The sequence below is a fragment of the Xyrauchen texanus genome, chromosome 7 (assembly GCF_025860055.1).
Source record: "Xyrauchen texanus isolate HMW12.3.18 chromosome 7, RBS_HiC_50CHRs, whole genome shotgun sequence".
Taxonomy (NCBI): Eukaryota; Metazoa; Chordata; class Actinopteri; order Cypriniformes; family Catostomidae; genus Xyrauchen; species Xyrauchen texanus.
In genome coordinates, this window is record NC_068282.1 from 10,047,414 (window position 1) to 10,073,751 (window position 26,338).

Here is a 26,338-nt window from a genome sequence, read left to right on the forward strand (position 1 = left end):
AAAAAAAAAAACATTTTGTATATACATTTTACTCTAGGAATGTTCTAGTATATCTAACCTTAAAAGTTAATTATGGCCTAAATGAAAATGTGTTCTGGCATTATTTGAACATGTTTAATAGCATAGGTGCAAATAGAGAAATACGTGACCATGTGAATATGTGTTTCAGTAATATGAATGGTAATGAAGGTCTAGACCCCACATGTACTATGAAATAACAACATTTTACATAGACTAAAACAGCACAAAGCTATCACACACATTTCTGTTGTGTAAGTTGCTTTTAAATTAATAAAATAAAATAAAGGATTTCACCCTAAAGGTGAAAAAAAGCCCTTGTGAGCAAAGGGGCAGTACTTTTGAAAGACTGGTAAACCCTTTGATAGAAGTACAAGTTTCTTAAAATTACAAGCTTATTAATTTTTAAAAAATTTGAGTTAATAAATTACTGCATAACAGGAATGACCCATTAACGTTTTATTGATTTGTTACTTGTTTTACGTACATTTGCCCAGACCGCACTATTCAGCCTGCATTTTTCGCATCACTTGAAGCTATCAATGACCCATGAAAAGTGGAAATAACCACAGGTCTCCTGTCCAGAACCCCAACCATCTCCTCTGTCACTATCAATTGCATCTGAATCGCATGTTTGTTTCCTGTCGACCATGCAGAGTCCACAGACCGCGAAGGGTTAGATTGAACACGACTGGTGAGCGAATCTGTGCCAAAAAGTGTGACGGCTGCCAAAGTGTGTGCTACATGTCCCATTTTCTCTTGGGAGAGTGGGGAGGTCATGACAAGGCAGTCTCCATGCATTCGGTGTTCCCATGGTAACGGCGGTCAGGATTATTTATCTGCAAGGTTAGTGGGATTACAGCTGGTAACAAATATAGTGATTGAGACAAGCCCGTTGGAGTAAAGGGAATGTGGTAGCTGTTGAGCTAAATGACTCGGCTGTAGCCCAAACAGATGGTGCTTAATATATACACATGAGTTGTAAAACAGTTTTATGCTGATGTTCCTGGTTTTTCCTCCAAAAGGTGATCTGAATGTGGCTATGCATATTTGGAAACATTTGATCATCTTGCTTGCCAATTCACAGTTGTTGTTTTTAATCCCTTCTTTTGTTACATATCACTGTTAATATTTTTCTATTCAGAGAAAATTTTTCTAATAATGCATCTGGATAGTACTTAGCAAACTCAAGACTGGAGTTGCTGTCTTTTTTTGAAGAGAGAATTTTCCTCTGTGATAATTTTCAGATGATCGACTCTTGTGTTTGGGTGGACTTTTGAGCACCAGTGTTATAATTGTAAACTAGAAAACTCAGGGGAAAAAAAAATATTTAAATAAAGCTATTTTTAAGAAGAATAAAATCTCCAGAAAATGAAGCTAAATTGATAGGTCCATTTTAAAATAAATTATTTGTTTATTTAATCCAAGTTCAATATAAATTAAGCTCAATGAACAGCATTTGTGGCATAATGTTTCACCCTTTGTTTATTAAAAAAGTGGTTACAGTAAGGCACTTACAATGGAAGTAAATGGAACCAGTGCATGGACGCTAAAATACCTTTTACGTTAACATGATTTTAGAGTGATAAAATCACTTACTAACCTTTTCTGTGTAAAGTTATATCCAGTACCAGGATAACAGGGTTTTGTGGTCATATCAATAAAGTTGTAATATTGGAAATACCTTTACATAGAGAAGGTTAGTAAGCAATTTCATCATACTAAAATCATGTTAACATTTATAAGGTTTACATCTTTAAGTGTGTGATATGTTTATTTTAGTGTGTATGCACTGGTGCCATTTGCTGTTAATTGAGGTTATATTGAACCCAGAATATCCCTTTAATCATTCTGCATGATGTGACTGGATCTTTTCAACGAATCCACTCCTATCTGAATGTATTCTGACATTTCAATTAAATTCTGCTAAAGCAAGGAGGATATAAATATTACTGTACTTTTTAACCATATCTCAGGTCAGGTCAAACCAACCTAGAACACTATACAAATACTCTCTTTTCAAGAGGTTATTAACACAGATATGCAGTTACTATTTCCATCAAATCTGGAGTAGGCAACAACCCAGAACCTCTTTCCATCACACGTTAAGCATTGTGCTTGGGAAAATGCTACTCTTATTTTCTTCATAAAATTAGCAAATGTAGTTATGTAATAAATTTAGGATGTTGCTTGTTAATAAATAAAACAAATTGAACAAAGAAGAAATCCAGATAATTCCAAAGGATTTTTCATTTTCCTACTATGTTGATGTTGAATTTGCATCTTTGGCTTTTACTGTATCCACTCATTTTCTTCATTCATTCATTCAGAAATTCAGATGCCCGAAGAGGCAACACAAACAGCATTATAATTAATTAAATATGTTTATACCAGCCACTATTGTGAAATAAATTAAAATAAGTCACTACTTCCTGTTTTACAGTTTTCCCCAAATGTTTACAAAATTAAAGTTAGCTTGAAAATAAATCAGTTTGTTATTTGTGTCTCTCAACATTGCCAGGCCTGAGAAGGAAAAAAAAAACTGTCGTTTGGTTCTCATTATCATTATCTCGCTTCTCCTGTCTCTTTCTGGGAATCAGATCACGCAGAATTAATCCAATTAGTGTCTCTGCTAATTAGTCTGCTATTCCAAGACTGAGATATAAATTAGAGCTTTGTCAAATTGTTTGGTGAGATTGTTCTGAACACTAATTAAAATGCAGTGAGAATTATATATATTGGCAGGACTTGAAAGTTTGAAGAGTTATTTCTTGCCCGCAAAATTTAAGAAAGAAAGAAAGAAAGAAAAGAAAAGAAAAGAAACGAAAAGAAAAGAAAAGAAAGAGGTTCTTACTAAAAAAAAAAGAAAGGTCTGTTGTTAATGTGTGTTGGGAAACAACAATTTAGTTTCCCAATATATAGTACATCAGTGCTACTAATGAAGAAACAACTGAATGTGCTCTGGAAAGCTTCTTGGTTCAAAATATCGAAAGTAACCCATTGAAGCAGAAACTGAAACTCTTTTGAGTAGATGGGGTTGTGTTATAGGTTTATTGACATTTCCGCTGTATACAGAAAGGTCATGTGGAGCATAATGGCTGATAAAGGGTCATATATCTGGAAAGGATGATGAGTCATACAACAAAGTAATTACACAAGTCGTTTTGCGATTTTTACATTACAATATCTTTGATTAATATGTTCCCAGATTGAACTGTCTGTAAAGTAGGGAATCCATGCATTCGTCAATAATGAGTCAGAATAGCACAATGGGTTAAATATAAGAACTTAGTGTTTTTTTAAATAAAATAATTAAGAAAATGGCATTCAATTCAAAGATGTTTGGACCAGCCACACCTGCCCATTTTCGCATAGCTTCTATGATGCAAATTCATGTTTAAATCCATTCTAATCTTAAACTGGTTGGAGCTCTATAGAGAGAGAAAGTATTGCACTGTAATTGCATCTCTCAGGGAACACTTTGAAAATGAACACATGTAGCACACAGCGTCTCATACTGCCTTGATGTTGGAGTGTCAATAAAAAATACAAAAGGGCTTTGAGGCATAGTACCTTCATTTTAATCCTTAGTGATGTCCTTAAATTATTTTAAATATAGTGTATTCCATCAGAAGCTCTTGACAACCAGTGAAAGTTAATGAAGCCATCAGGGCATAATTCATTCATTCACTCTGTGTGTGCTTAAAGCATAACCTTTGGCTTGACATAAACTTTGGGGTCCATAACTCTTAGATTCTGTCTGAATAGGTATAGCTTTAGGTAACAGGATTGTCAGGCTTGAACCTTGTCCAATGTCTGGGACAGGGCCGGATTGGTAATCTGGCATACCGGGCATTTTCCCGGTGGGCCGACGCACTTTGGGGGCGATCGGGGCGGACTGGCCATCGGGAGAACCGAGACTAAGCTGAAATGACCCGCCGTGTTATGCAGAACGGGCCACAAAATGGCGCCGCGATACGCATAAAAGGACAGCGACCCCTAATTTTTTTGAAGAATGCTTACGCTTCTCTTTTTGATTTAAATGAAAGCATAAAGTGGCCAGGGACTGTAAAGCTTCAAACATCGGAATGTAGTTCATAGCATTGGTTCTTGCATTTCTCTCATCGAGTTTGAACATGTAGAAGCTTTGAAGATTTAAAAGCTATGGCAGAGGGAAAGATTTTCAGTGCATAAAGACTGACATTTTAATCTATTTCTCTCACAAAACTATTGTATGGTTTCAGAAGACTTGAAACATAGCAGCCAAAATGTATGGGTTACTTTTATGGTACTGTTTTGTTTCTTTAAAGTGCTTTCTGTCCTGTCTGGTTACTGCTAGCTTTAAATGTATGGAAAAAGAGGGGCATGAACATCGTTTGCATTCCATAGATGAAAGAAAGTTATTAGGGGTTTGAGGGAGATTAGGGTGAGTAAATGCATTTTCATTTTTGGGTAAACTATTCCCTTAAGTCTACTAAAGTGTCTCAAGAATTATGTCATATCATCGCCTTTGTCTCAGTCGGGGATGTAGAGTTGATAGGTGTCATCTTTGATTCGTTATTTTGCCTCTTGAGAGTGCAGGACACGAGAGACATGACAAAACTGTCAGCTGTCATGTCTCCCTCAACACATCTCTCCATGCAATGTGATAGAAGCTGTTGTATCTTGAGAACTTGTGAACCATGATGGTTGAGGTGACCGGTTGTGAGATATATATATATATATATATATATATATATATATATATATATAAGGTCTTTAAGGACCAAACCAGTGGAGACACTAAGATACATTAAAAATAGCCCCACGCATAAGGAGTACCGCTCACTGAACCAACTGAAACAAAGCATAAGCAAAAATCACAGAAACATGGAATGTTACACACACATACTCACACAGATACTGTATATATACTGTATTTACACTGGGGGGGGAAAATTGTTGTATTAAATTCAGTTTTGGAAATTGGTTCCACACAATGAAAATTAGTTTTTATTTGATATGAAGTTAAAATGTAGGCTCTATCTTTTGGTATAACAAAAACGGTGCTGCTAAGAGGTACAGATCACCAATATGTCATTATACTGGTGATCCTTCAGAATTTCTTCCATGAGAAAAGCAATAAACACTGATTTTCAGTTGTAATGTACCCAGCCTCAACCTAACCATTAGCTCCACTCTTCTCCACAATGGTAAACTCCTATAAAATTAATTTTGACAGAAACTCTCAATCCCCACATAACATTAAACACTAACAAGTCTCCTACATGTTCAATTTTGCATATAAATACATTAACATAACACTTACATTTAAAATACACTCTCTCGATCCAGTCCCATGAAAAGCATGCTGGGAACTGGAAATGCCCTTCCCGGTTTCAGCAATGCATTGATGCAACAAATATTATTCATGATTGGATATAGTGAACATGGATTGTACACAATAAAAGTTCATTTGAGACCAAATGCTAAAGAATTGCATTCCTCATTTTAAATAAGTTAATAGAGCAAGCATTAAAAATCACATTAAGTGAACACTATCCATTAGAGGTCTGAATCCATTTGAACATTTCATATCAATGTGATCATTTCACTTTTTGGTGACTGTGTTGAATATCACTTTGACTTTATATAGTATAATTATGTTCACATCTCAAACATAAATGTATTAAGTACATTTCAAGTGCACTGGTTTAGTATTTTTAATAGAGCTGCTTTCTCTTTTTTCAGTGTACAGTATTATCATTAGTAATTGAATGACTAAGGCCACATCCACACTAATCCATTTATGCTTAAAATCACCATTTTTATTAACGTCATTGTTTTTCAGAGAGAGTTATAAAGAGTATTTTTGAAAATCTCTATTTTTGATGGATGAAATCGCCATTCTAGTGTGGATGAGAGGTGTAAACGTAGGAAACTCATTGCATTTTCAAAATGAAAAGATGTTTTCAAAATGATTGTAGACGTGGCATAAGTGATCCTACAAAAAGTCTTCCTTATTTCGAACAGAAATGATGTACATTATAGCTTGATCTGGGGTACGTTCTACTTAAAAATGCAGCCTATCACATGTAGTCTAGGAATATTTAAAAGATTTTATATTGTGTTTCTAAGCAGTTTCAAGAATTTTACGCTTAGCTATTCTGCGTATATTCTCAGACGGGAGCTTATCTTAAAGATTCTGCTTGATCTGGAACTTTTTTGTGGGTTTCACATCATCCACCCACGCCTTCGTTGCCTACGGTATTTCGTTGTGCAAAGGTAAATTTGACCACGTCTTAAGGATTTGTCCACTGAAAGGTTGCGCAGAAATCGCTCACATCGAGAGTGTTTGTCCGTGTGGTGAAAAGGTGTATTATGCAAATAACTAACTACATACTGCCTAATTTAGAATAATATAAATTCATCGACATTTGCAACAGATTTGTCAGAATGTATGCATGTATGCGCCTGTTGTGAATCCATTGGAAATATTGTGTGAGAACATTTGTTGCACAAAAGTATGCAACATCTACGCAATTATTAGTGAATCAGACCCAGAGAGAGCATTCCACCAATCACGCTTTTATAGAGTCGACTGAAAAGATCCATTACCCTGGCAGGGTGAATGTAGTGTCACTGTCACATTCAGAGACATGGGCAGAACTGATTGTTTAGTCTGTGACGGGAAGAGATTAAACAGTTCAATTAAGATTTGTGGAGTGTCAGTCGGATGGACAGAGACAGCGTGCAGGAAATACCATAGCATGGATGCTTAAGATGAGAACAGTGTCTTGGTCCTTTCACAAATTAACTAGGAACCTGAAGGATTAATTTATTAGGAAATCAGAGAGTGTAGGGAATTTGACTCAGCTTTGCACAGGTGTTTTAAATCTATTTCAGAGAAGATTTGAAGACGACTTGCATTGCTATGGGAAAAGTTACATTTTGGAGGAGAGATTGAGTGTTTAAGGTGTAGTGCCTTTGTGTGGATATCCAACCCCTACTGGGATAGAAGCCGACAGCAAGTTCGGGCACACCATGTCAACACTTAACAGATCAGAATATAGCCTGGTCCAAGGAGAAGTCAATTGGGAGGTTGAAAGAGGTAACTCAGCATACATATAAGTTTCATTAGCGCTGAGGCCTTGTGAAATGGCAGGGAAAAAAATGACTGACTGTGATCTGAACTGCCAGCCTAAAAGCATAGATGAAGAACCCTGAGGAGGAATGATGAAAGCTACAATAACCCTCCTGGCTTCATGATGTGTTTAAGTGGCCCGTGATGTGTTTGCTGACTTGGAAAAAACAGTGTAGCTTTGGATTGTAGTGTCCTGTTATACTGCAATTCATCATTCTTGTCTTAGACAGCAGTATTGTCTCAGTGCAAAATTGAGAGCTGAGCAACCAGTTGCGTTTCCATCACTGGAAAAATTGGTGTCAATTAGCGGAGCTCCCAAAGAGATTTCCATACTGCAACAGTGGGCCAAGAACTTTGGAATGACCTACTTGTCCTCTCATTAACTGGGTAAGAGAGGAGTAACCTTTCCTTTAAAGTGGAAAACCATGACTTATTCTCTCCCAATGGAAAGTGATCTGACATTAATCTGTCAGATGAAAAAGAGATGTGTATGTTTCTGTCACTGGAATCTTATCCCTTAGAGATCTGGCAAAATTGGCACAAATATGCCACAGCTTATGATTTGCCTCAAATTATTGCCAGAAGTTTGCAGATCTTCTGGTAGTGGTAAACTTGAAGCAAACCTTTGGCAACAATGAACTGTTTGCCGCAAGGCTCATTTGCATGTGAAAATAATGATTGGCAAATTTGCAGCAAGTTTGCCACAGGGGTTTGCCAGAACTCTCAGTTTTTGAAAGGGATTTTAGTTGTTTACTGTAGCCCTCTATATTTCACATTATTCATACTGTGTGGGAGACTTAATTTGGTGTTTAAGCCACTAACCATTAGAAGGCAATTTACATACACCACTTTGACATGGAGTGTGATATGACTGCCTCCACGGTTAATGAAACCATTAATCAGTTTAGCACTTCATATTTGCCGAACATGTGTGCTCATATTTCTCTGTCTTAGGCCAACACAGATGGCTGATGAGCATCAAATGATAGTGCAACTACATCAGCAAGTGAGGGGTTCAGATGTGGAAAAAGTTTGTTTTGCTACTTCAAATTTACATTGGAAAGGTGGACTTTTCCTTGACTGGTAGACAGAGACGAGTTGATGTTTAATCAACAGTGGAATTGAGCTCTGCTTTTTGAAATTATGCATTTTATCATTCTACTTTGTTTTTGAATTGCATGCGCTGTGACACGATTTAAGCATTTTATACAGTTCAGTGTGGACGAGCAACTTTTGGAAAACGCTTGAAAACTTTAGTGTGGACAAAGAGCGTTTTGAAACGAAAACGCTGTTTTCAAATATATCCTGATTAATGTAGAACTAGCCTCTGGTAGGGAAAGTAGTTTAGAAAATGTCTTTTTTATTTTTGTTTACTTTTAAATTTGTGTTTTCAGTTTCGTTTTAGTTTTAATGGTGCAGAAATCATTTTAATTTTGTATTTTTTAATAAAAAGGAAACTTTTTATATATTTTCAGCATCAGTACATACACTCACCTAAAGGATTATTAGGAACACCTGTTCAATTTCTCATTAATGCAATTAATGAGAAACTGACTAATCAACCAATCACATGGCAGTTGCTTCAATGCATTTAGGGGTGTGGTCCTGGTCAAGACAATCTCCTGAACTCCAAACTGAATGTCAGAATGGGAAAGAAAGGTGATTTAAGCCATTTTGAGCGTGGCATGGTTGTTGGTGCCAGACGGGCCGGTCTGAGTATTTCACAATCTGCTCAGTTACTGGGGTTTTCATGCACAACCATTTCTAGGGTTTACAAAGAATGGTGTGAAAAGGGAAAAATATCAAGTATGCGGCAGTCCTGTGGGCGAAAATGCTTTGTTGATGCTAGAGGTCAGAGGAGAATGGGCCGACTGATTCAAGCTGATAGAAGAGCAACTTTGCCTGAAATAACCACTTGTTACAACCGAGGTATGCAGCAAAGCATTTGTGATGCCACAACACGCACAACCTTGAGGCGGATGGGCTACAACAGCAGAAGACCCCACCGGGTACCACTCATCTCCACTACAAATAGGAAAAAGAGGCTACAATTTGCAAGAGCTCACCAAAAGTGGACAGTTGAAGACTGGAAAAATTTTGCCAGGTCTGATGAGTCTCAATTTCTGTTGAGACATTCAGATGGTAGAGTCAGAATTTGGCGTAAACAGAATGAGCACATGGATCCATCATGCCTTGTTACCACTGTGCAGGCTGGTGGTGGTGGTGTAATGGTGTGGGGGATGTTTTCTTGGCACACTTTAGGCCCCTTAGTGCCAATTGGGCATCGTTTAAATGCCATGGCCTACCTGAGCATTGTTTCTGACCATGTCCATCCCTTTATGGCCACCATGTACCCATCCTCTGATGGCTACTTCCAGCAGGATAATGCACCATGTCACAAAGCTCGAATCATTTCAAATTGGTTTCTTGAACATGACAATGAGTTCACTGTACTAAAATGGCCCCCACAGTCACCAGATGTGGTAGAACGGGAGCTTCATGCCCTGGATGTGCATCCCACAAATCTCCATCAACTGCAAGATGCTATCCTATCAATATGGGCCAACATTTCTAAAGAATGCTTTCAGCACCTTGTTGAATCAATGCCACGTAGAATTAAGGCAGTTCTGAAGGCAAAAGGGGGTCAAACACAGTATTAGTATGGTGTTCCTAATAATCCTTTAGGTGAGTGTATATTATAACACAGCAAGTTTGATTTTTAACATATACATTTTAAAGTTAAAATAAAGCGAGAAAAAAAATACAATAAAACAGCATACTGAAGTGCAGCATGTGTGGCTAATGAAATATACATTTTTAGAAATGTGCCATTGCTGCTACATTTAGAAATAAATTGTAACTACCATCATACTGGAGAACAATGTTTGTGTGGTTTATACCAACCAAAAAAAATTGCATGATTGTAAATGGAGGATTTTTTTTTTTGATACCATGAGGGTACTTTTTTGTAAGTTATGGCATGAAATGTTGCAAATATATTCAACATCTTTGTTTGAGACTGTTAAGATCATCTAAAGATTCAAATTGTATTGTGATGTATTGTAGTGCACATTTGCAGTTTCAGTTTAGTTTTTGTCTTTTGCAAACTCTATCTTTAACACCAAAAAGCTGTCTCGGTGTGGACCGAAGGACAAAACATAGAGAAAAAGATGCACCTCCAAACTAAAACATATTAGTGTGGAAGTAGCCTTAATAACAGTTTGACCTGTAGCTCAACTGGTAGAGCAAGGTGCTAGGAATTGATTTAATTCAGAGAAAACACACATGCCGATCAAATGTATACCAAATTCACGCATTTGGCAGATGTTTTATCCAAAACGACTTACAATTAATTCAATGTATACATTTAATCAGTTTGTGAGTTCCCTGGGAATCGAACCCATGGTTTTGGCATTACTAGTACCATATTGATTATTAAAGTGTCTGCTATTATGTAAATGTGAAGTTCCCTCATTCGGTCATATCCTTTCACAGGGACCTATGGACCTCGTAGATGGGCCTCTGCCTATCCGGAGTGTGGTGAAATAAATCAGTCTCCAGTGGACATCCTTGATCAAGATTCCCAGTTCTCTCAGGAGTGTCAAGAACTCACACTAGATGGCTTCGAAACCAAGTCATCAAACAGAACCACCATGAAGAACACAGGGAAAACAGGTTTGTCTAGACTTACTCAAAACGTATTCTTACTCTGCCATATATATATATATATATAGTGCGTGTGTGTGTTTGTGTGTGTGTGTTCCATGGGCGAAACAAATTCATACATTTTTGGAACAACATGAGGGTGAGTAAATGATCTCTGGGTGAACTATCCCTTTAACAATACTTGTCTGCTCTCCAGATCATTGCAATTGTCGCGGAAACACTCTGACAATCATTGTACTCTTTGCTTAAGGCCACCTAAATATTTAACTATATCAGAATAATTGCATTGTACGAAACAAGCTTTCCATCATGACAGACCAGTGCTGCTTTAAAGGTTCTCCTCCCTGAACAGCCAAAGTCAAATCCCTAGCAAAAATCAGACATTAATTATAGCTTATTCCAAGAATTAAATGAAAATGATAAGAGTGAGATTACCAACTTTCTGACTTCTGTAAATGTTGTTATAGAAAAATTTATTTTCCATTCTCCAAATTGTTGTTTGTGTTAGTTTTGTATTTACATTTGCCATATAAATGATAAAGGTTGCCCTTATAAAACTGTAGTGATACTGTTATGGTAGTACTTTTAGATTTACTCTACATATTAAAAGTTTCTCGTGATCTTTAAAACTTTTTTGTATAAAGGTGTATGCTTAAAAGCAGTGGCGGGCCGTGCATTAAAAGTTTAGGCCTTCAGTGTGTTTCATGCCATTAAGAAAACACAGTTTCACAATGAATAAGACACCCAATGCCTTTGGGCATCATACATTATGTTGCAGCTAACTAATAATACCAATTGACATTTTAAAAACACATCCACGCATGACAATTAATTCTCAAGCAAGCCTAATTTTAACTGCGGAATGATTGTTTTGTGAAATGAACGTCTCCCGAACAGACATTCAAAAAATCATATTTTTTCATATGAATCTACAAAGGAGGTCTATAATACTTGGAAAAATCTATCAAATTATATTTGCGATTTAAATGTTGCTTGCGATAAATTTCGTTTTGTCAGGGTGCACGTTTATACTGCGTTCCATGCAAGTTGGATGTGGGATATTCCTAGTTGATATCTCTGATCATAAATGCATTCCCAGAGATTCGGAATGGCAATGCTCCCATTAGCTTAGCAGCTGTTTGACTCTCATTAGAGAAGTCACTTAGCAACCCAACTGATAAACAATGCTGCAGTGCTAGCATTTGTGCTTCAGGTATACGATTATCAAAAGAGATTATAGTGTTTTATACACCTGTTTCTGCAGGAGTTTGTTAAACAAGCTTTAATATAATTTTTATTGATATTACTTAATAAAGTGAATGTTTATCACTTACTTTGTATACCTCCCTGAGTGTTGACATGTTTGTGTGACATCATGCCCCTGCATCTCGGCGAAATCGTTGCGAATTTGAGAGTTGAGAATTAATTGGCTTTTGTTTGCTGATTTCTTACCCTTACCTAATAGCCTCTTTACATTTCTTTTTTCCTATCAATGAACTTATTAGTTAAAAACAAAAGATACCAATAGCTAGTAAGGTGCAAAATGCATCCGTTATAGGTTCTTATTACACTGTGTGAATGTGCAGCTTATAAGTATAAAATAAAAATCGAAGGCAGAGATTTTTTTGCTTAGTGTAAATAGCAACAAAAAGCATCTTCTTCTTTGCACTAAGTGCAAATAGTGTTAGATTTTATTTACAACCTGCTCTGCCACCTGCTCAGGTGGTAGAGCAGTTGGCCACTAATCGCAGGGTTGGTGGTTCGATTCCTGGCCCACTCGAGTCCACATGCCGAAGTGTCTGTGTCCAAGACACTGAACCCCAAGTTGCTCCCAATGGCAGGCTAGCGCCTTGCAAGGCAGCTCTGCTATCATTGAGGTGTGAATGTGTTTGTGAATGGGTGAATGAATCTTTGCCCATTATGCCGATTTTGCATGCCATGTAAACACCGTACCCGGTGTTCTTACTTATCCAATGTGCACACGTTTTGAGCACATGCCTCTTCACGGTTTGACATCACAAGAAAATAATATTGTGATTATTGGCGTGCATGTAAATGGGCTCAATATCATCTTGTGCAATTTTCATGTTTAATGAAGGCAGGTTTTAAATTTCACATTCATAATTTAAAGTATTATTTATTTCTGGACATTGGATTTTAATTTTGCTTAGTTTTGGAGTCATGAAAATGTATATTAGTTTAGTTTCAGTTTTTCCAATTAATGTTAACGATAATAACACTGCTTTGTATTATCTCAAATTGTTCCTTCTTGTGGGAAAGTCATTTTTATGTCACTGGATAAAAGGGGTTCGGGTAAGGGCTAGGTCCTTAGGCCCTAAGGTCCATAAATCATCTAAATGACTAAATGTAAACGTAGTGTAAATGTGGATGTAATTGCAACAATTGTGCACCATTTTCATCACACTCTTTAGTGCACTACTGTACATTCACTTTTGAGTTGGTTTTGGGAGTGCTTGCCAGGAACATCAACACACTGTGGCATAATATCCATAGTGGCTTTTTCCACTGTTTGCAGAGCACAGAATTAGATCCTTTAAGACCCTGGCTTCAATTGCCTCTCCTGAGTACCATGAGTCTTTAGCTTATTGTATGCATACAGTGAAATACTGTATGTGTGTATTCATCAAAAGATCCATCTCTCCACAAATGTTCCTCCCATCCTCTGGAATAATTATCTTTATTCTCATACCATCACTTATGTTTACTTTGGAAATAAGCACTGAGCTTTTGTGATGTGAGGCTTGCTTGAGTGGTTCCTTGCAATCCATCCTAGTTTCTTTGATTACACTCAGCAATGGACAAGAACATGCCTTGGCCCTTCTCATTCTAATGAGAGCAATGCACTCAACACTGAGCATGTGGCAGAGCGATGAACATTTTGTCCAGTTTAATACAATATAATGTTATAATAACATATTTAAGTGGCACACTAAATGAAAACTAATGAAAGTTATCAATTTAAAATGTTAGGAGAAATTAAGTTCCATAAATAGATGCACTTTGAAGTTAATATTGTTATGATCTACTTGTGAAACACGGTGAAAAATAGGAACATTAATTGTGTCATTCTGTGCAGTCATTCAGATGTCATCAAATCATCAAGTTTAAAAGAACTTATCATCAGACACCTACAGTGCTGTGATATATATATATATAAAAGCAAAAAAGATATCCAACACTTATATCACCATGTGAAAAACGTACTACCCCCTTAAACTTAATAGCTGATTGTGCTAACGCTTCCGATAACTTGAGATCAGTCTTTCACATCTCTTTGGTGGAATTTTGGCCCACTCTTCTTTACAGAACTGCTTTAGTTCAGCCACATTGGAGGGATTTTGAGCATGCACTGCTTGTTTAAGGTCCTACCAGAATCTCAATCAGATTCAAGTCAAGACTTTGATTAGGCCACTCCAAAAAAATTATTTTGCTTCTTTTTTGAGCCATTCAGAGGTAGACTTACTCCTATGCTTTGGATCATTGTCTTGCTGTATAATCCAGTTGCGTTTGGGCTTCATCTCACGTCTGATGACCGGACATTCTCCTTTAGGATTTTCTGTTAGTTTCCCTCAATTATTGCAAGCCGTCGTGGCCCTGAAGCAGCAAAGCATCCTCGCACCATAACACTACCACCACCATGCTTGACCATAGGTATGATGTTCTTTTTGTGGGATTCTGTATTTAATTTACGCCAGATTGAATGGGACCCATGTCTTCCAAACAGTTTCACTTTCGACTCATCAGTCCACAGAACATTCTCCCAAAACTTTTGAGGAGCATCAAGGTGTTTTGGCAAAATTCAGGCGAGCCTTAATGTTCTTCTGGGTTAGCAGTGGTTTTCACCTCGTCACTCTTCCATGGATGGCATTTTTGGCTAGTTCCTTTCTGATAGTAGAGTCATGAACAGTGACCTTTATTGACGCGAGAGAGGCCAAGTTTTCTCCATTTCGAGATAATGGCTCTTATTTTGGCTATTTGGAGTCCCAGAGCCTTTGAAATAGCTTTGTAACCCTTTCCAGACTGATGTATTTCAATCACTTTTTTCCTCATCATTTCTGGAATTTCTTTCAACCTTGACATAATGTGCAACTGGTTGAGACCTTTTAGCCAATTTCATGCTGCTGAAAAAGTTCTATTTAGGTCTTGATTTGATTGGACATGGGTGACTGTAATCAGGCCTGGGGGTGTCTAGTCCAACTGAACCCCATTCATCAGTTTCATCGATTTGGGGATTTAGGGGGAGAATAATTAAAAGTTTGTATTGGATAAAAAATGTTGCTTCAATAAATAACACTATCATTTTGTGTTACTCAGATTGCCTTTGTTTCATGATAGATTTTGTTATAATTTTGTAAACAGTTTTGTATGAGATATATACAAAAACATAAGAAATCAGGGTGGGGGCAAATACTTTTTCACAGCACTCTACATTCTTTTCTATTTGTTTCGCTGTGTCTAGCTCTTTTGCTGAAAGAGCGCATTTGGTCTGAATGGCCTCTTAATGCCTTTTGAGTTTAATAATGGATTTATTTACTGTTAAGGATTCAGTCATAACAATGCCCACCCTTCATTGACTCGTCTTCAAATTGTCTTCTCTTTCAGTTGAAAGGGTGAAAATGTCCAAAATCTACAACATCATTGAATTTGACCAATTAATTGGCCTTGGAGAACTCTAAATGACAAACTGTATGGTTCAGCTAAACTAAGTGACATATTTTATTCTTGCAAATAGTTTTCCTATTTTAGCTGAACTTCAGGAAAAAATGTGGGTGAGGAAAGTTTGAAAAAAGAGAGACTTTTGGAGAAAATTTTATTTGTTTACCAATGCAGGCATTAAAGAGGTAAGAGGTTGACCATTAATGCAGTATACTGTGACAGCCTGTGCCAGCAGAGCTTGTGGATCTTGTTTTGATGTGTCAGTTTTGCTGCAGCTTTGAAAAAAAAGTCCATGTCAGTATTTGTTTTATAGGTCCGTTGTCATCATATAAAGCTACTATTCCCCTAGAGTATTGTTTTACAGTCAGCTTCCTCCAAACAGAACAGATTATTAAAATATGTCTGCATTATGTGTTGTTGAACTATACAGTTTTAACACCCATTTCTATCATCATGCAAATACATAATGTTTAATGGTTATACTGTCAAAACAGTGATATGTCATTTTAAATGTTTATTAGCAGCCTTCAAATTTAATGGACAGTTCGCCCAAAAATTCTCTCATTTACTCACCCTCATCCCATCCCAGATGTGTATGACTTCTTTTCTTCTGCTGAACAAAAACAAGATTTTTAAAAGAATATCTCAACTCTGTAGGTTCATATAATGCAAGTTAATAGTGGCCAGAATGTTGAAGGTTCAAAAAGCACATAAATGCAGCAAAAATAATCCATACGACTCCAGTGGTTAAATCTATAACTTCAGAAGTGATAGAATAGGTGTGGGTGAGAAACAGATCAATATTTAAGTCATTTTTTACCATAAATTCTCCTTCCTGCCGAGTTGGTGGCGATATGCACAAAGAATGTGAATCACCAAAAACAAAAGAAGAAGAATGTGGAAGTGAAAGAGGATATTTATAGCAAAAAGGGACTTTTCTCATTCACATCTATTATATCGCTTCTGAAGATATGGATTTAACAATTGGATCGAATTATTTTTGTACAGCCTTAATGTGCTTTTTGGTTCTGGCCACCATGCCCTTGCATTGTATGGATCTACAGAGCTAAGATACTCTCGTGTACAGCATTTATGTTACATTTACATTTATAATTATTCATATGGCAGATGCTTTTATCCAAACTGACTTACAAACAAGGAATAATCCATCATAAGCGATTCATCTTAAGGAGACAGTAGTACGAAAATTGCTGCATCACAAATTTTCAATTGCATCAGAATTGTAGTATCTAAAGCAGAACTTTCCCTTAAAGAAAAAATCTTGCTTTATTTTTTTAAATAAAAATTCAAAGCAAGTGAATTACCTTTCATGACTTATATTTCCGAAGTTTTCTTTACTCTTCTGGCCCTGTTCACTATTTCCCTCATTCTTGATTCTTTTCTCATTACAGTTTCTATTGGTCTAAGGAATGATTACTTTGTGAGAGGGGCTGGTCTACCTGGACGCTTCAAAGCAGAGAAGGTGGAGTTTCACTGGGGCAGCACCAATGGCTCGGCTGGTTCTGAACACAGTATCAATGGCAAGAAGTTTCCAGTAGAGGTGAGAAAGGCACTCATTTTCACATTCAAAAATCTTAATTTTGATGGATTGCGGAGTATCTTCAATAGAATTCAAGGATTCCACCTTGACTTGAAAAGGTTGACTGCGGTGCACTAATCTGCACTTAATGAAGAACCTCTCAATGATGCTTGGATCAATGAATGTTATTGACTCACAGGGCAGTCGCTGCATTTCACCCAAGAGGAATGATATTTGGCTTCCTTTTTGCCTCAAGGTTGAATCTTTTACAATTATTTGTTGATCCCTGTGTTGTCCTCCACCAGCACATCTTGTTGGCTGGATTGCCTCTCATGTTTTAATATTATTTCAATCAAACAAGGATTGTTTAACAATAGAATAATTGAATTTGAATTTAATTAGAGAAAACAGGAACCATTTGCCAATGCTACTTGCTGTCCATTTTGTCACCTAGCTAAAATAATGTCTTAATGTCTTTGCATAGCAAAATTTCGAAATGATGGTGTGGGAGAATGTAAAGTGAGCATAAAAAAATGTTTTTTTTTATGCTGCACTTTATACACTTTATACTTTATAAAATGATTTCTAGCAGGAAGACTTGCAGACTTGGGTAAAATCTAATATTACATTTATTTGATTAATATAAAACAGAAAAGTAATGTCTCTCTTTGGCGTATGCCCCGTCTGGCGTTCCGAAGATGTTGTACTCGGAACCGTCATATCCTGCTGGAGATAGGAGGCAGGGGCGAGGAGCCTACCCCCGTGCAGGACGGGACTCAACTTGTGGTAGTGGGGTGGTGGAGGTTGCCGTGTTAGCACACTGAAACAGCGTTGTGATAGATTGTGAGCAGACTTATAAAGCAACTGCTTACATGCGATTGGCTGGGAATTACCCAGCTAATGGTGCGATGATGTACAGCTGCTAGTCTTCCCGCTAGAAATACGCCGCCCTTACATTTCCTTGTCCATTGTGAATATTCAGTGTAGCTATTTACGAAACACTGCCAAAAGAGAGGTCACTGCCAAACCAAGCAACTTCTGATCGGTCAACATTGCAAACTCATGTGTCAAAGTTCACCAAGTTTAATGAATTCTGGACTAAGGTGTGTTATCAGAAATTATTGAGCACAATATACCTGTTCACCCTAAAGTGCTTCTGTTAAACGATGATTCCACATCAACCTCTCTAAGAAACAGAAAGTAATTTGACTTGCTGGCTTAACAGCTGCCAATGGAGACATGAGTGCAGCATCAAAAACAATTTCTAGATATATTAATCATGATCACTTGGATTTATGCATTACTAGGCAAGGTTTCGGTTTTCCTCTGTTTTTTTTTTATTATTATTATTATTTTTATGACTGCTGTGTGTATGTGTATCTATGTTAACATGGTTACTGTTAATATTAGCTTGTGCACTTTCGAGCACTGCAGTGTTTTTTTATTTAATTTTTTTATGTGTCCTCAAAATGTTCTTTTAAAACTTTAAAATGTAAAACATTATAATGTAATTGTTCTATGTTCATTTTGTATAATAGCATATAACGTTTTCAACCAAAAACAGTTGATCGCAAAAAAAGTTCACCAAGTTTGAACCCCACACAAAATTCATGTAGGGAAATTCTTCGCCACTGAAAATTCTTTGCCACTGGAAATTCCTGATCGTGCAGATTCCCATTGTACTGTATTTAATCCACGGAATTTCACTGTTCAGGGTAAATGTTCATGCAGAAAGCATATTTGTGCTCGTCTGTGCAGTTTTTTAATAGTTTTAATATGTAAACATGGGCGTAAAAGGACTCAAACTTCTTGAGACACCTGCGTTCTGTTTCATTCGTGGCACAGCATTTGGCTTTTTAAGCACCACAACGCAATCGGTCTGAACGGCTCCATGGTGAACAATGATAAAATGTATCCCCTTGATCTTCTAAGACTATAAAAATGCTTGGTGAGTTCATTTTTCTTTCCTGATTTGACATATTTACATAGTGAAATATGAAGTTTGTGTAAGACATATATTTTTGTTAAAATATTCTAATGGCTTTATTCATGTCACAGCCATGAACCATGATTTGCTATTTGCTGGTTGGTTTCAGGGTTTGCATTGTCATTCTAGAGAATCTGTGTAGTGCAACATGAGCCACCATATATTATTGGTCTGTTTTCCTGGAAGAGAAACACTGTAAAATTGTCTGAATAAGATTTGTAAATTCTTAGGAGTACACTAGCAAATAGATTACACAAAACTCTAATTTTGATCAGTAAAATTCTCTGCCTGTGTAGTTCCATTCACATCCCTTGAATGGTTCAACATCTATTCTGTTTTCAACCTCATTACAGTTTAAAAGTGGCTTATTGCCTTCCAAATAATGAGTAGCATTAGCTCTTAATTGCAAATCTTTGTCATTCAAGTTTAAGAACTATGCTAGATAAAATCAGGTACAAAAGAAAGAAAGAGTACATCAGGAATCAGTTTTCATTTCAAGATTCCTGAGAAAATTGTGCATGGCCAGATAACCCAGTCTCAATGCACCACTGCATTGTTATGCATTAGCACATTATACACTTGAATATGTTGTCACATATGCTGTTTGTAGGTCATTGTACACATGGATTCTGTCCTATTTTGATTCATAAAATAAACATGTCTGTGCTGTTCTTTAATCATGGTCACTGTAAACCCTGCATTGGCTCTTAGAGGATGCTAATTGGCTAATGATGTTTAGTGATACATTTGTTATTTATGTCCTGCAGTGAAGACACAACAATTGGACACCATTAAAGTCTGTGATTTAAAAGAGACCTGAAGGAGACTGATTTGTTTTCATTAACAAGGCTTTGACTTTGTTCTTTACTCTCTTTATTAGAGGTTTAATTTATTCTCCACTCCTTAAGACATTGTCTAGTCTTAATTATATTTGCAGAGTAGGTTTTCTGTGTAGGCTTTGCCTGGTTGGCCTGGGGTCTTCAGATGTGTTTGTTTCCTTGCCAGAGGCGTACCAATCTCTATTACAGAGATTGTTTTTTTTTATATCATTTCAACTTTTGTACTGGATCAGGATGGAGAATAAAAACAACTTCAAGTACAATTATTTAGCCAAAATGCCCCCCAAAAATTGCATTTATCCAAACTTGTTCATTAGAAGATGCTTTCTTGGCTTTGTAATGTATCAGCAATATTTTCTCTCTATCAATATAATGTCTAAAGACCAACAATCTAGAGGAAAGGAAGAAGGGATCATCATTTGTATTCATCAGTCTCAGTTTATTAGAATTTTTTGGCACATAGGTGAGGGGACTTGGGCTGGATCATCTTAGGACACCTCTCTGGCAGCACTTTCTCATTAGATGGATCGACTTTGGTACTTAAATCCCATTCTACACAAAAAATACAATTGAGGTGTATCCATGATTTAACGATGAAGACCCAAACACTTTGAAGCCACAGACTGGAAGAGATTCATCCAGTTATCCCTCAACTTGCTCAGATGACCTCTGGTTCAAATCTAGTTCAGTAAATTAAACTTTTATTCGTCTTTTATTCGTGGTACATACTAAGGCATGCATCACTATTACTATCACTTTTGCTCATTAGAGTTAAGGATATTAACAAATCCCCTTACCATATATATTACATTTCTGCACTTGACTCCTACGTGACTTGACTGTTCTACGACCATGAATGATCATTTAAATGAATGCACTTGCAAACGCATTTTTTAACACCTAAAACATACATTGCGCCGTCAACTTATAGACATGCATGCACAACTCACGTTTTCCTAAATCTAGTTAAATCTAGTTTCATATATAGTATACATGGCTCAGTGGTTGAGGCTCAGGGTTACTGACCAGAAGGTTGGGGGTTCAAGGTTGGGGGTTCAAGCCCCAGCACCACCAAGAGGCCACTGTTGGGCCCTTGAGCAAGGCACTTAACTCCAGGTTGCTCCAGGGGGATTGTCCCTGTAATAAGTGCACTGTAAGTCGCTTTGGATAAAAGTGTCTGCCAAATGCATAAATGTAAAATGTAAAAAATTATTAGGTTTCTTACCAGATGTATTCTTGTTGCTATTTCTCCAAAAGACAAACTACAACATGCGGAGCCAAAATACAACTTCCACAAGTGTGTATGTGGGGTTGCACAAGGTTAAAGTAAAACAAAATTTGATCGAAGACCAAATTTGTGGTCTTGTTATGAACAATTGATTGGTGCATGTTATTCCACGTTTATCTTTCGAATCATGATTCAACATTGAATTTAACTTGTTCTTCTTTTGAAATGACTTTTCTGCTAACGTCACAAATGTCTCTTTCATGGCAAGTCATTGAAACGCTCCCGGGCAGCTATTTTCTATGGATAAAAGTGGCGTGAAAGTACTGTTCCTATCTACTTGAATGGGGAAAGTCTGAAATTTCCAAAATGGTTGTTCAATATTAAGATCTAAGAACACATTTAATATCAGCAGTAAAATCTGACGACAACCGTATTATAAATGTTGCTTCTTAAGCTCAGATCGAGTACAAAAAAATATATGATTTTTTTTGCATTCTCGATTTGACTGACAGGCGATGTCTGTAACTAAAATGTGATTGGCTCTTTTAATACTAAGGTGGGACTTCCTTTTCTACATCTGCCATATTGGGTATTCCAATTTCTCCCATTCATTTCAAACCAAGTGCTCCGTCTCGGGCTAAATAATGTCTGATGTCACTAAGGTGCAGACTCTTGGATGAATAGCTGTTTTGGCTATTTAGAGCATTAAGCTATTTACAGTATGTCACATTATTGAAGTAAAATTAGTCTTTAAGGATGGTCTAACAGAGTGAAAGAGAAGAGGTTCTGTGTTGTGTTTCTTGCATGTACCAATCAATGACCAAAAATGTGTGCTAAACAAAAGTCTACAATGTAAACTGCTGAGATAGGACAACTCTGGCAAGCAAATAATATCAGAACATGAGACACTGCCAGAGATCAAGCTAAAAAGGAACACACCTGTCGAAGAGAGGCTTTATCTTTTCCCCTGCATTTCAACGATCCCTTTCAATGATTTCTCAGCTGCTGCGGGCTTTCACGTGTCATTCATCCTACTTTCTTTTCTCCGCTTTTCTTTTGCTCTCTCTTTCTATCTTTCTCTCTCTTTGTGCGAGTGTCCCTGCTTCTTCTGTAATAGCAGATTTTGCATTTATTTGACACATGACACTTTGTGCGTTTGTTCAGAGACAATGTTTAAGGCAACAGAGACATGTTGTATATTGCACCACAATAAACAACATGAGGTGATTTAGTTCTGAGGTTTGCTTTCTTCCAAAATCCATCCTCAGAGAGAGCATATAATCATTAGTTGTCAAAATTTAGAGTGATGGGAGAAGTCGGATGTGACAGACATGCAGTTATTGTGTGTGTTGTGTGTGAATATGATGAGACGAATATCAATCCGTGGGGATTTGACAGCATACTGTACCAATTCCAATACCACAATGCATTATGTTTGCCAAACAGGAAATTCAAAGCTGAACATTAGTGTGAGCTGTTTCATATGCTGTCACATAAAAATGCTGTTCCTTAACCCTGTTCTCATCTCTTTGCCCATAGATGCAGATTTATTTCTACAATTCTGATGATTTTGACAGTCTAAGCACCGCGATAAAGGAGAGACGGATCATTGCCGCAATGGCTGTCTTCTTTCAGGTGAAGATCTTGTGGATTTTTGAATGTTATGTTTACCAGCTTGTGAAGTAGTGCTTTATGCTGTAGATGATGGTACCTTTTCACAGAGAGCGTTTGTAAACACACCACTCAAAAAAGAACAGAAGTCTATGGGGAAAGACAATGCAGTTGAATAAACACTAAATTACAACCTATTACAAAAGTATAACCACATGACTTAAGCATTGTACATATTAACATTAGTTTTATGTTGTTGTTGATGTCTATAGCAATCACACAACACAATTTTACAACCCACCCCTTTACAAACTTTAAAACAGTAGCTCAAATATTTTGAATATTTCAGTAGCCCAATATTAAATTTAGGTACTAAATAATCATTAGTAAACCTTTATAATGGATGAATAGTTTCACCTTTAGATTAGGCACTGCACAAATATGCACAAAAAATGTATAAATTATTTGTAAATATGTAAATAGAACATGCATACATACTACAGCACATGTGTGGCCTTTAATGACCTTGGTTACCAATTAGAACATGAATAGTATGTATGGTGAAAAATTCTAATACTTGACCATTAACATAGGGGCCTGGGTAGCTCAGTGAGAATTGACGCTGACTACCACCTCTGGAGTCACATGTTCGAATCCAGGGCGTGCTGACTGACTCCAGCCGGGTCTCTTAAGCAACCAAATTCACCTGGATGCTAGTGAGGGTAGAGTCACATGGGATAACCTCCTTGTGGTCACTATAATGTGGTTCTCGCTCTCGGTGGGGAGCGTGGTGAGTTGTGCGTGGATGCCGCTGAGAATAGCGTGAAGCCTCCACATGCGCTACGTCTCCACAGTTACGCGCTCAACAAGCAACGTGATAAGATGCGCGGAGGCAAATGAGATTCATCCTCCGCCACCCGAATTGAGTCACTATGTCACTACGAGGACTTAGAGCGCATTGGGAATAGGGCATTCTGAAAAGGGGAGAACAACAAAAAACAAGTACATTATCTCAAATTTCTAATTATTTGCATTATAACATGTTAATGAAATGTTATTATTATTATTATTAATGAAAGTTATTATAAAGTGTTACCCCTTGTTGTATAGAATAATTATTGTAGGTGCTCAAACAACGAACTTCACCTTTCTACTTTTAAACCCTCCAGAAAACCTTACCCCATGATTTTCCATTCTAAGGGGCTATTCAGACCGAACATGTTCTTACGTTAAAAAAACTAGACGCAGTGCAATGAATGGAACAGAACGCAGGTATTTTTAAAAGTTTTTTTTTTATTTAAGACAGTCTTAAAAAACGCAATGGTCATCAAAAAACAGCGAAATGCATTGCAGTGGCCAAAGACTTCTGTCTAGTGCGTGTGTACATAGGAAAATTATTTGAAAACAGGGTAAAGGGACGCAAAAACACATTCTGTGTGAAAGGCCACTAAGTTTTTACTATAACCTGAAAAAACTGACATCACAGAGTAGAAAAGTTTTTGTGATGTTCTATACATTTATAAAAAGCATTTATAAAAAAGTTTAATGGCATTTGTAAGCATTCAGATGTACATTAACAAATTAGCTGTTAGTCATTGTATAACTCTTTTTTTATTATTGTTTGTTTATATGAGCCATATATGGGTCTATGTTTATTTTTACTTCTCTTTCCAACTGTGACAAATGGTCTTAATGGGGTGAAAACTGTGCAATTTCATGGTTTTCTTAATAAGTAAGAAGCAGAAAGGGAAGATTTGTGGTGCATACCCTTAGTATTCAAGGGGATCATATGAATACAAAAGCAAAACAGGCTTAACAGGTCAATATCATGCTCCGTGGAAATAATATAAGATATTTGCGGTGCAGTACCCAATTTGTTCTCCTTTCTGTCTCAACATTCCCAAGCAGCCTCATACATTTTAACACAACTTTACTAATGTGACAGGCCTTATTCTTCAAGCTGAATGTGGAACGCAGGTGTGTCCTATGTTTATCCATTGTCAGTCGAGGAAAGAATAACCTACGTCGGCAGACTTAAACACTTCCTCCCACATGTCAGCATTATGGCTTACCGCTATTAGTGTTTATAGGAATGGTGTCATATGGAGTGTGACATGTCCATTCCTAGGGGTTTTGTATAGTTAATCGATGTGGAGCTCCTGTATTGGAGGTTCCCATGGGCACTTTTATTGCCACCTCGCTCAACCAAATGAATTCTCTGGGAGCCCAAGTGAGTATACTTCATCTCTGACCTGAATGAGGTTCTCCATCAACCTGAATAAAAGGCGCTTATGTCAGCGCGCTCCAGTTTTTAATGTTGCATAAGCGGGGAAGATGATAATAGCACTATTTAAGTGCAACCCATATTTTTGTGCTTAAATAGGCAGGAAAAAACAACATAATCTCTCATTTCTGTGTATTGTGATTTTTCTAGGTGGGGAAGAAAGACAATTTGGCAGCTGAGCCCATCATCACAGGTCTCAAACGGGTAGTCCATCATGGTAATTTTAAGTCCACATTTTAACATCTTTTGTTAGTGGTTTTAGCACCATTTTCCACTATATAGGACTCCTTAATTTGGACATTAAAACATACTTGATTGCTACATTATATGGTCCTCAGATCAACTTTTGTTTCTAGGTATTATATGTTAACAGAGGAGAAGTGAAGCTCCACTTTGTTCATTTAAGTACAACTATAAAGATGGTTTTCTAAAGAACGATAGAGCTCAAATGAATGTTCCTGATTCAATATAAGTTAAGTGGACCATGAAGTTGGCACCCCATATAATTAAATAATCACCTGAACTATTCCATTCATTTGTGCTGTGTTTGTGCTGCAAAAATGAACGTTTATGCTGGTTTGGTGTTTGAGATATTAAGCATTCTTTTTTGGGCTGTGTGACGTCACTCTCCACCCCACTCGCTCAAATCGATCAAAACTGGTGCTGGTCGTTTGTGCTCGGTTTGTGCCGGTTTGTGCCGTTAAAACAAACGTTGTAACTATTTCCCTTCCTTAGATATAGCAAAAATGTTTTTGGGAGTGGTGATGTCATTCTCCACCCCATGTTGTCCAAATCTATCCAAACTGGTGTCATTCATTTGTGCTCGATTTGTACCGGTTTGTGCTGTTGAAAGAAACAATCGAACTAATTCCCTTACATAGAAATAACAAAATTATCTCCAGGATTTGTGACAACAGTCAAGCATTTACCTCATTTCATCCAATGAACTCATTTTCTGACTCGTTCGTTTGTGCTCGCTTGGTGCAGGTTTCTTAAAGTTGCTGTCATTGTTTTTTTTTTTATTCAATATTGACAGTTTGATCATTCGCAGTAACTTCAAGCTTCAAATCCAAATCACATATGCCCTGTATTTGTGAGTGCGGTAAAGTTAGTTTTATATTTGACATTCGTTTGACTTTCACGACAATTCCCATTAAACTCTCCGTGCAAATCACTTTTTCAAGCCAAACCAACCTGGACATGCATGAATATGTTTTCTTTGCCTAACACAAAGCTGAAATAATAATAATAAATATTTTTTTCATGTAAATTTTATTAGCCCTATATCACAATTACAGGTTTTTTTCAACAGCACAAAACAGCACAAATCAGTCACAAACGAATGATCGGAATGATTGGAGCGAT

General features: G+C 37.0%; 1 protein-coding gene across 2 annotated transcripts in view; it reads left to right on the plus strand.

The window, feature by feature from the left end:
* The window catches only part of ca16b (carbonic anhydrase XVI b), a 135,797-nt gene that overhangs the window by 65,582 nt on the left and 43,877 nt on the right, over window positions 1-26,338 (plus strand). For both annotated transcript variants that reach the window (XM_052130884.1, XM_052130885.1), the window contains 4 exons: window positions 10,637-10,816; window positions 16,897-17,045; window positions 22,618-22,713; window positions 25,124-25,190. In XM_052130884.1, the coding sequence (XP_051986844.1) occupies window positions 10,637-10,816; window positions 16,897-17,045; window positions 22,618-22,713; window positions 25,124-25,190 (492 nt within the window). The remainder of the gene's footprint in view (window positions 1-10,636; window positions 10,817-16,896; window positions 17,046-22,617; window positions 22,714-25,123; window positions 25,191-26,338) is intronic.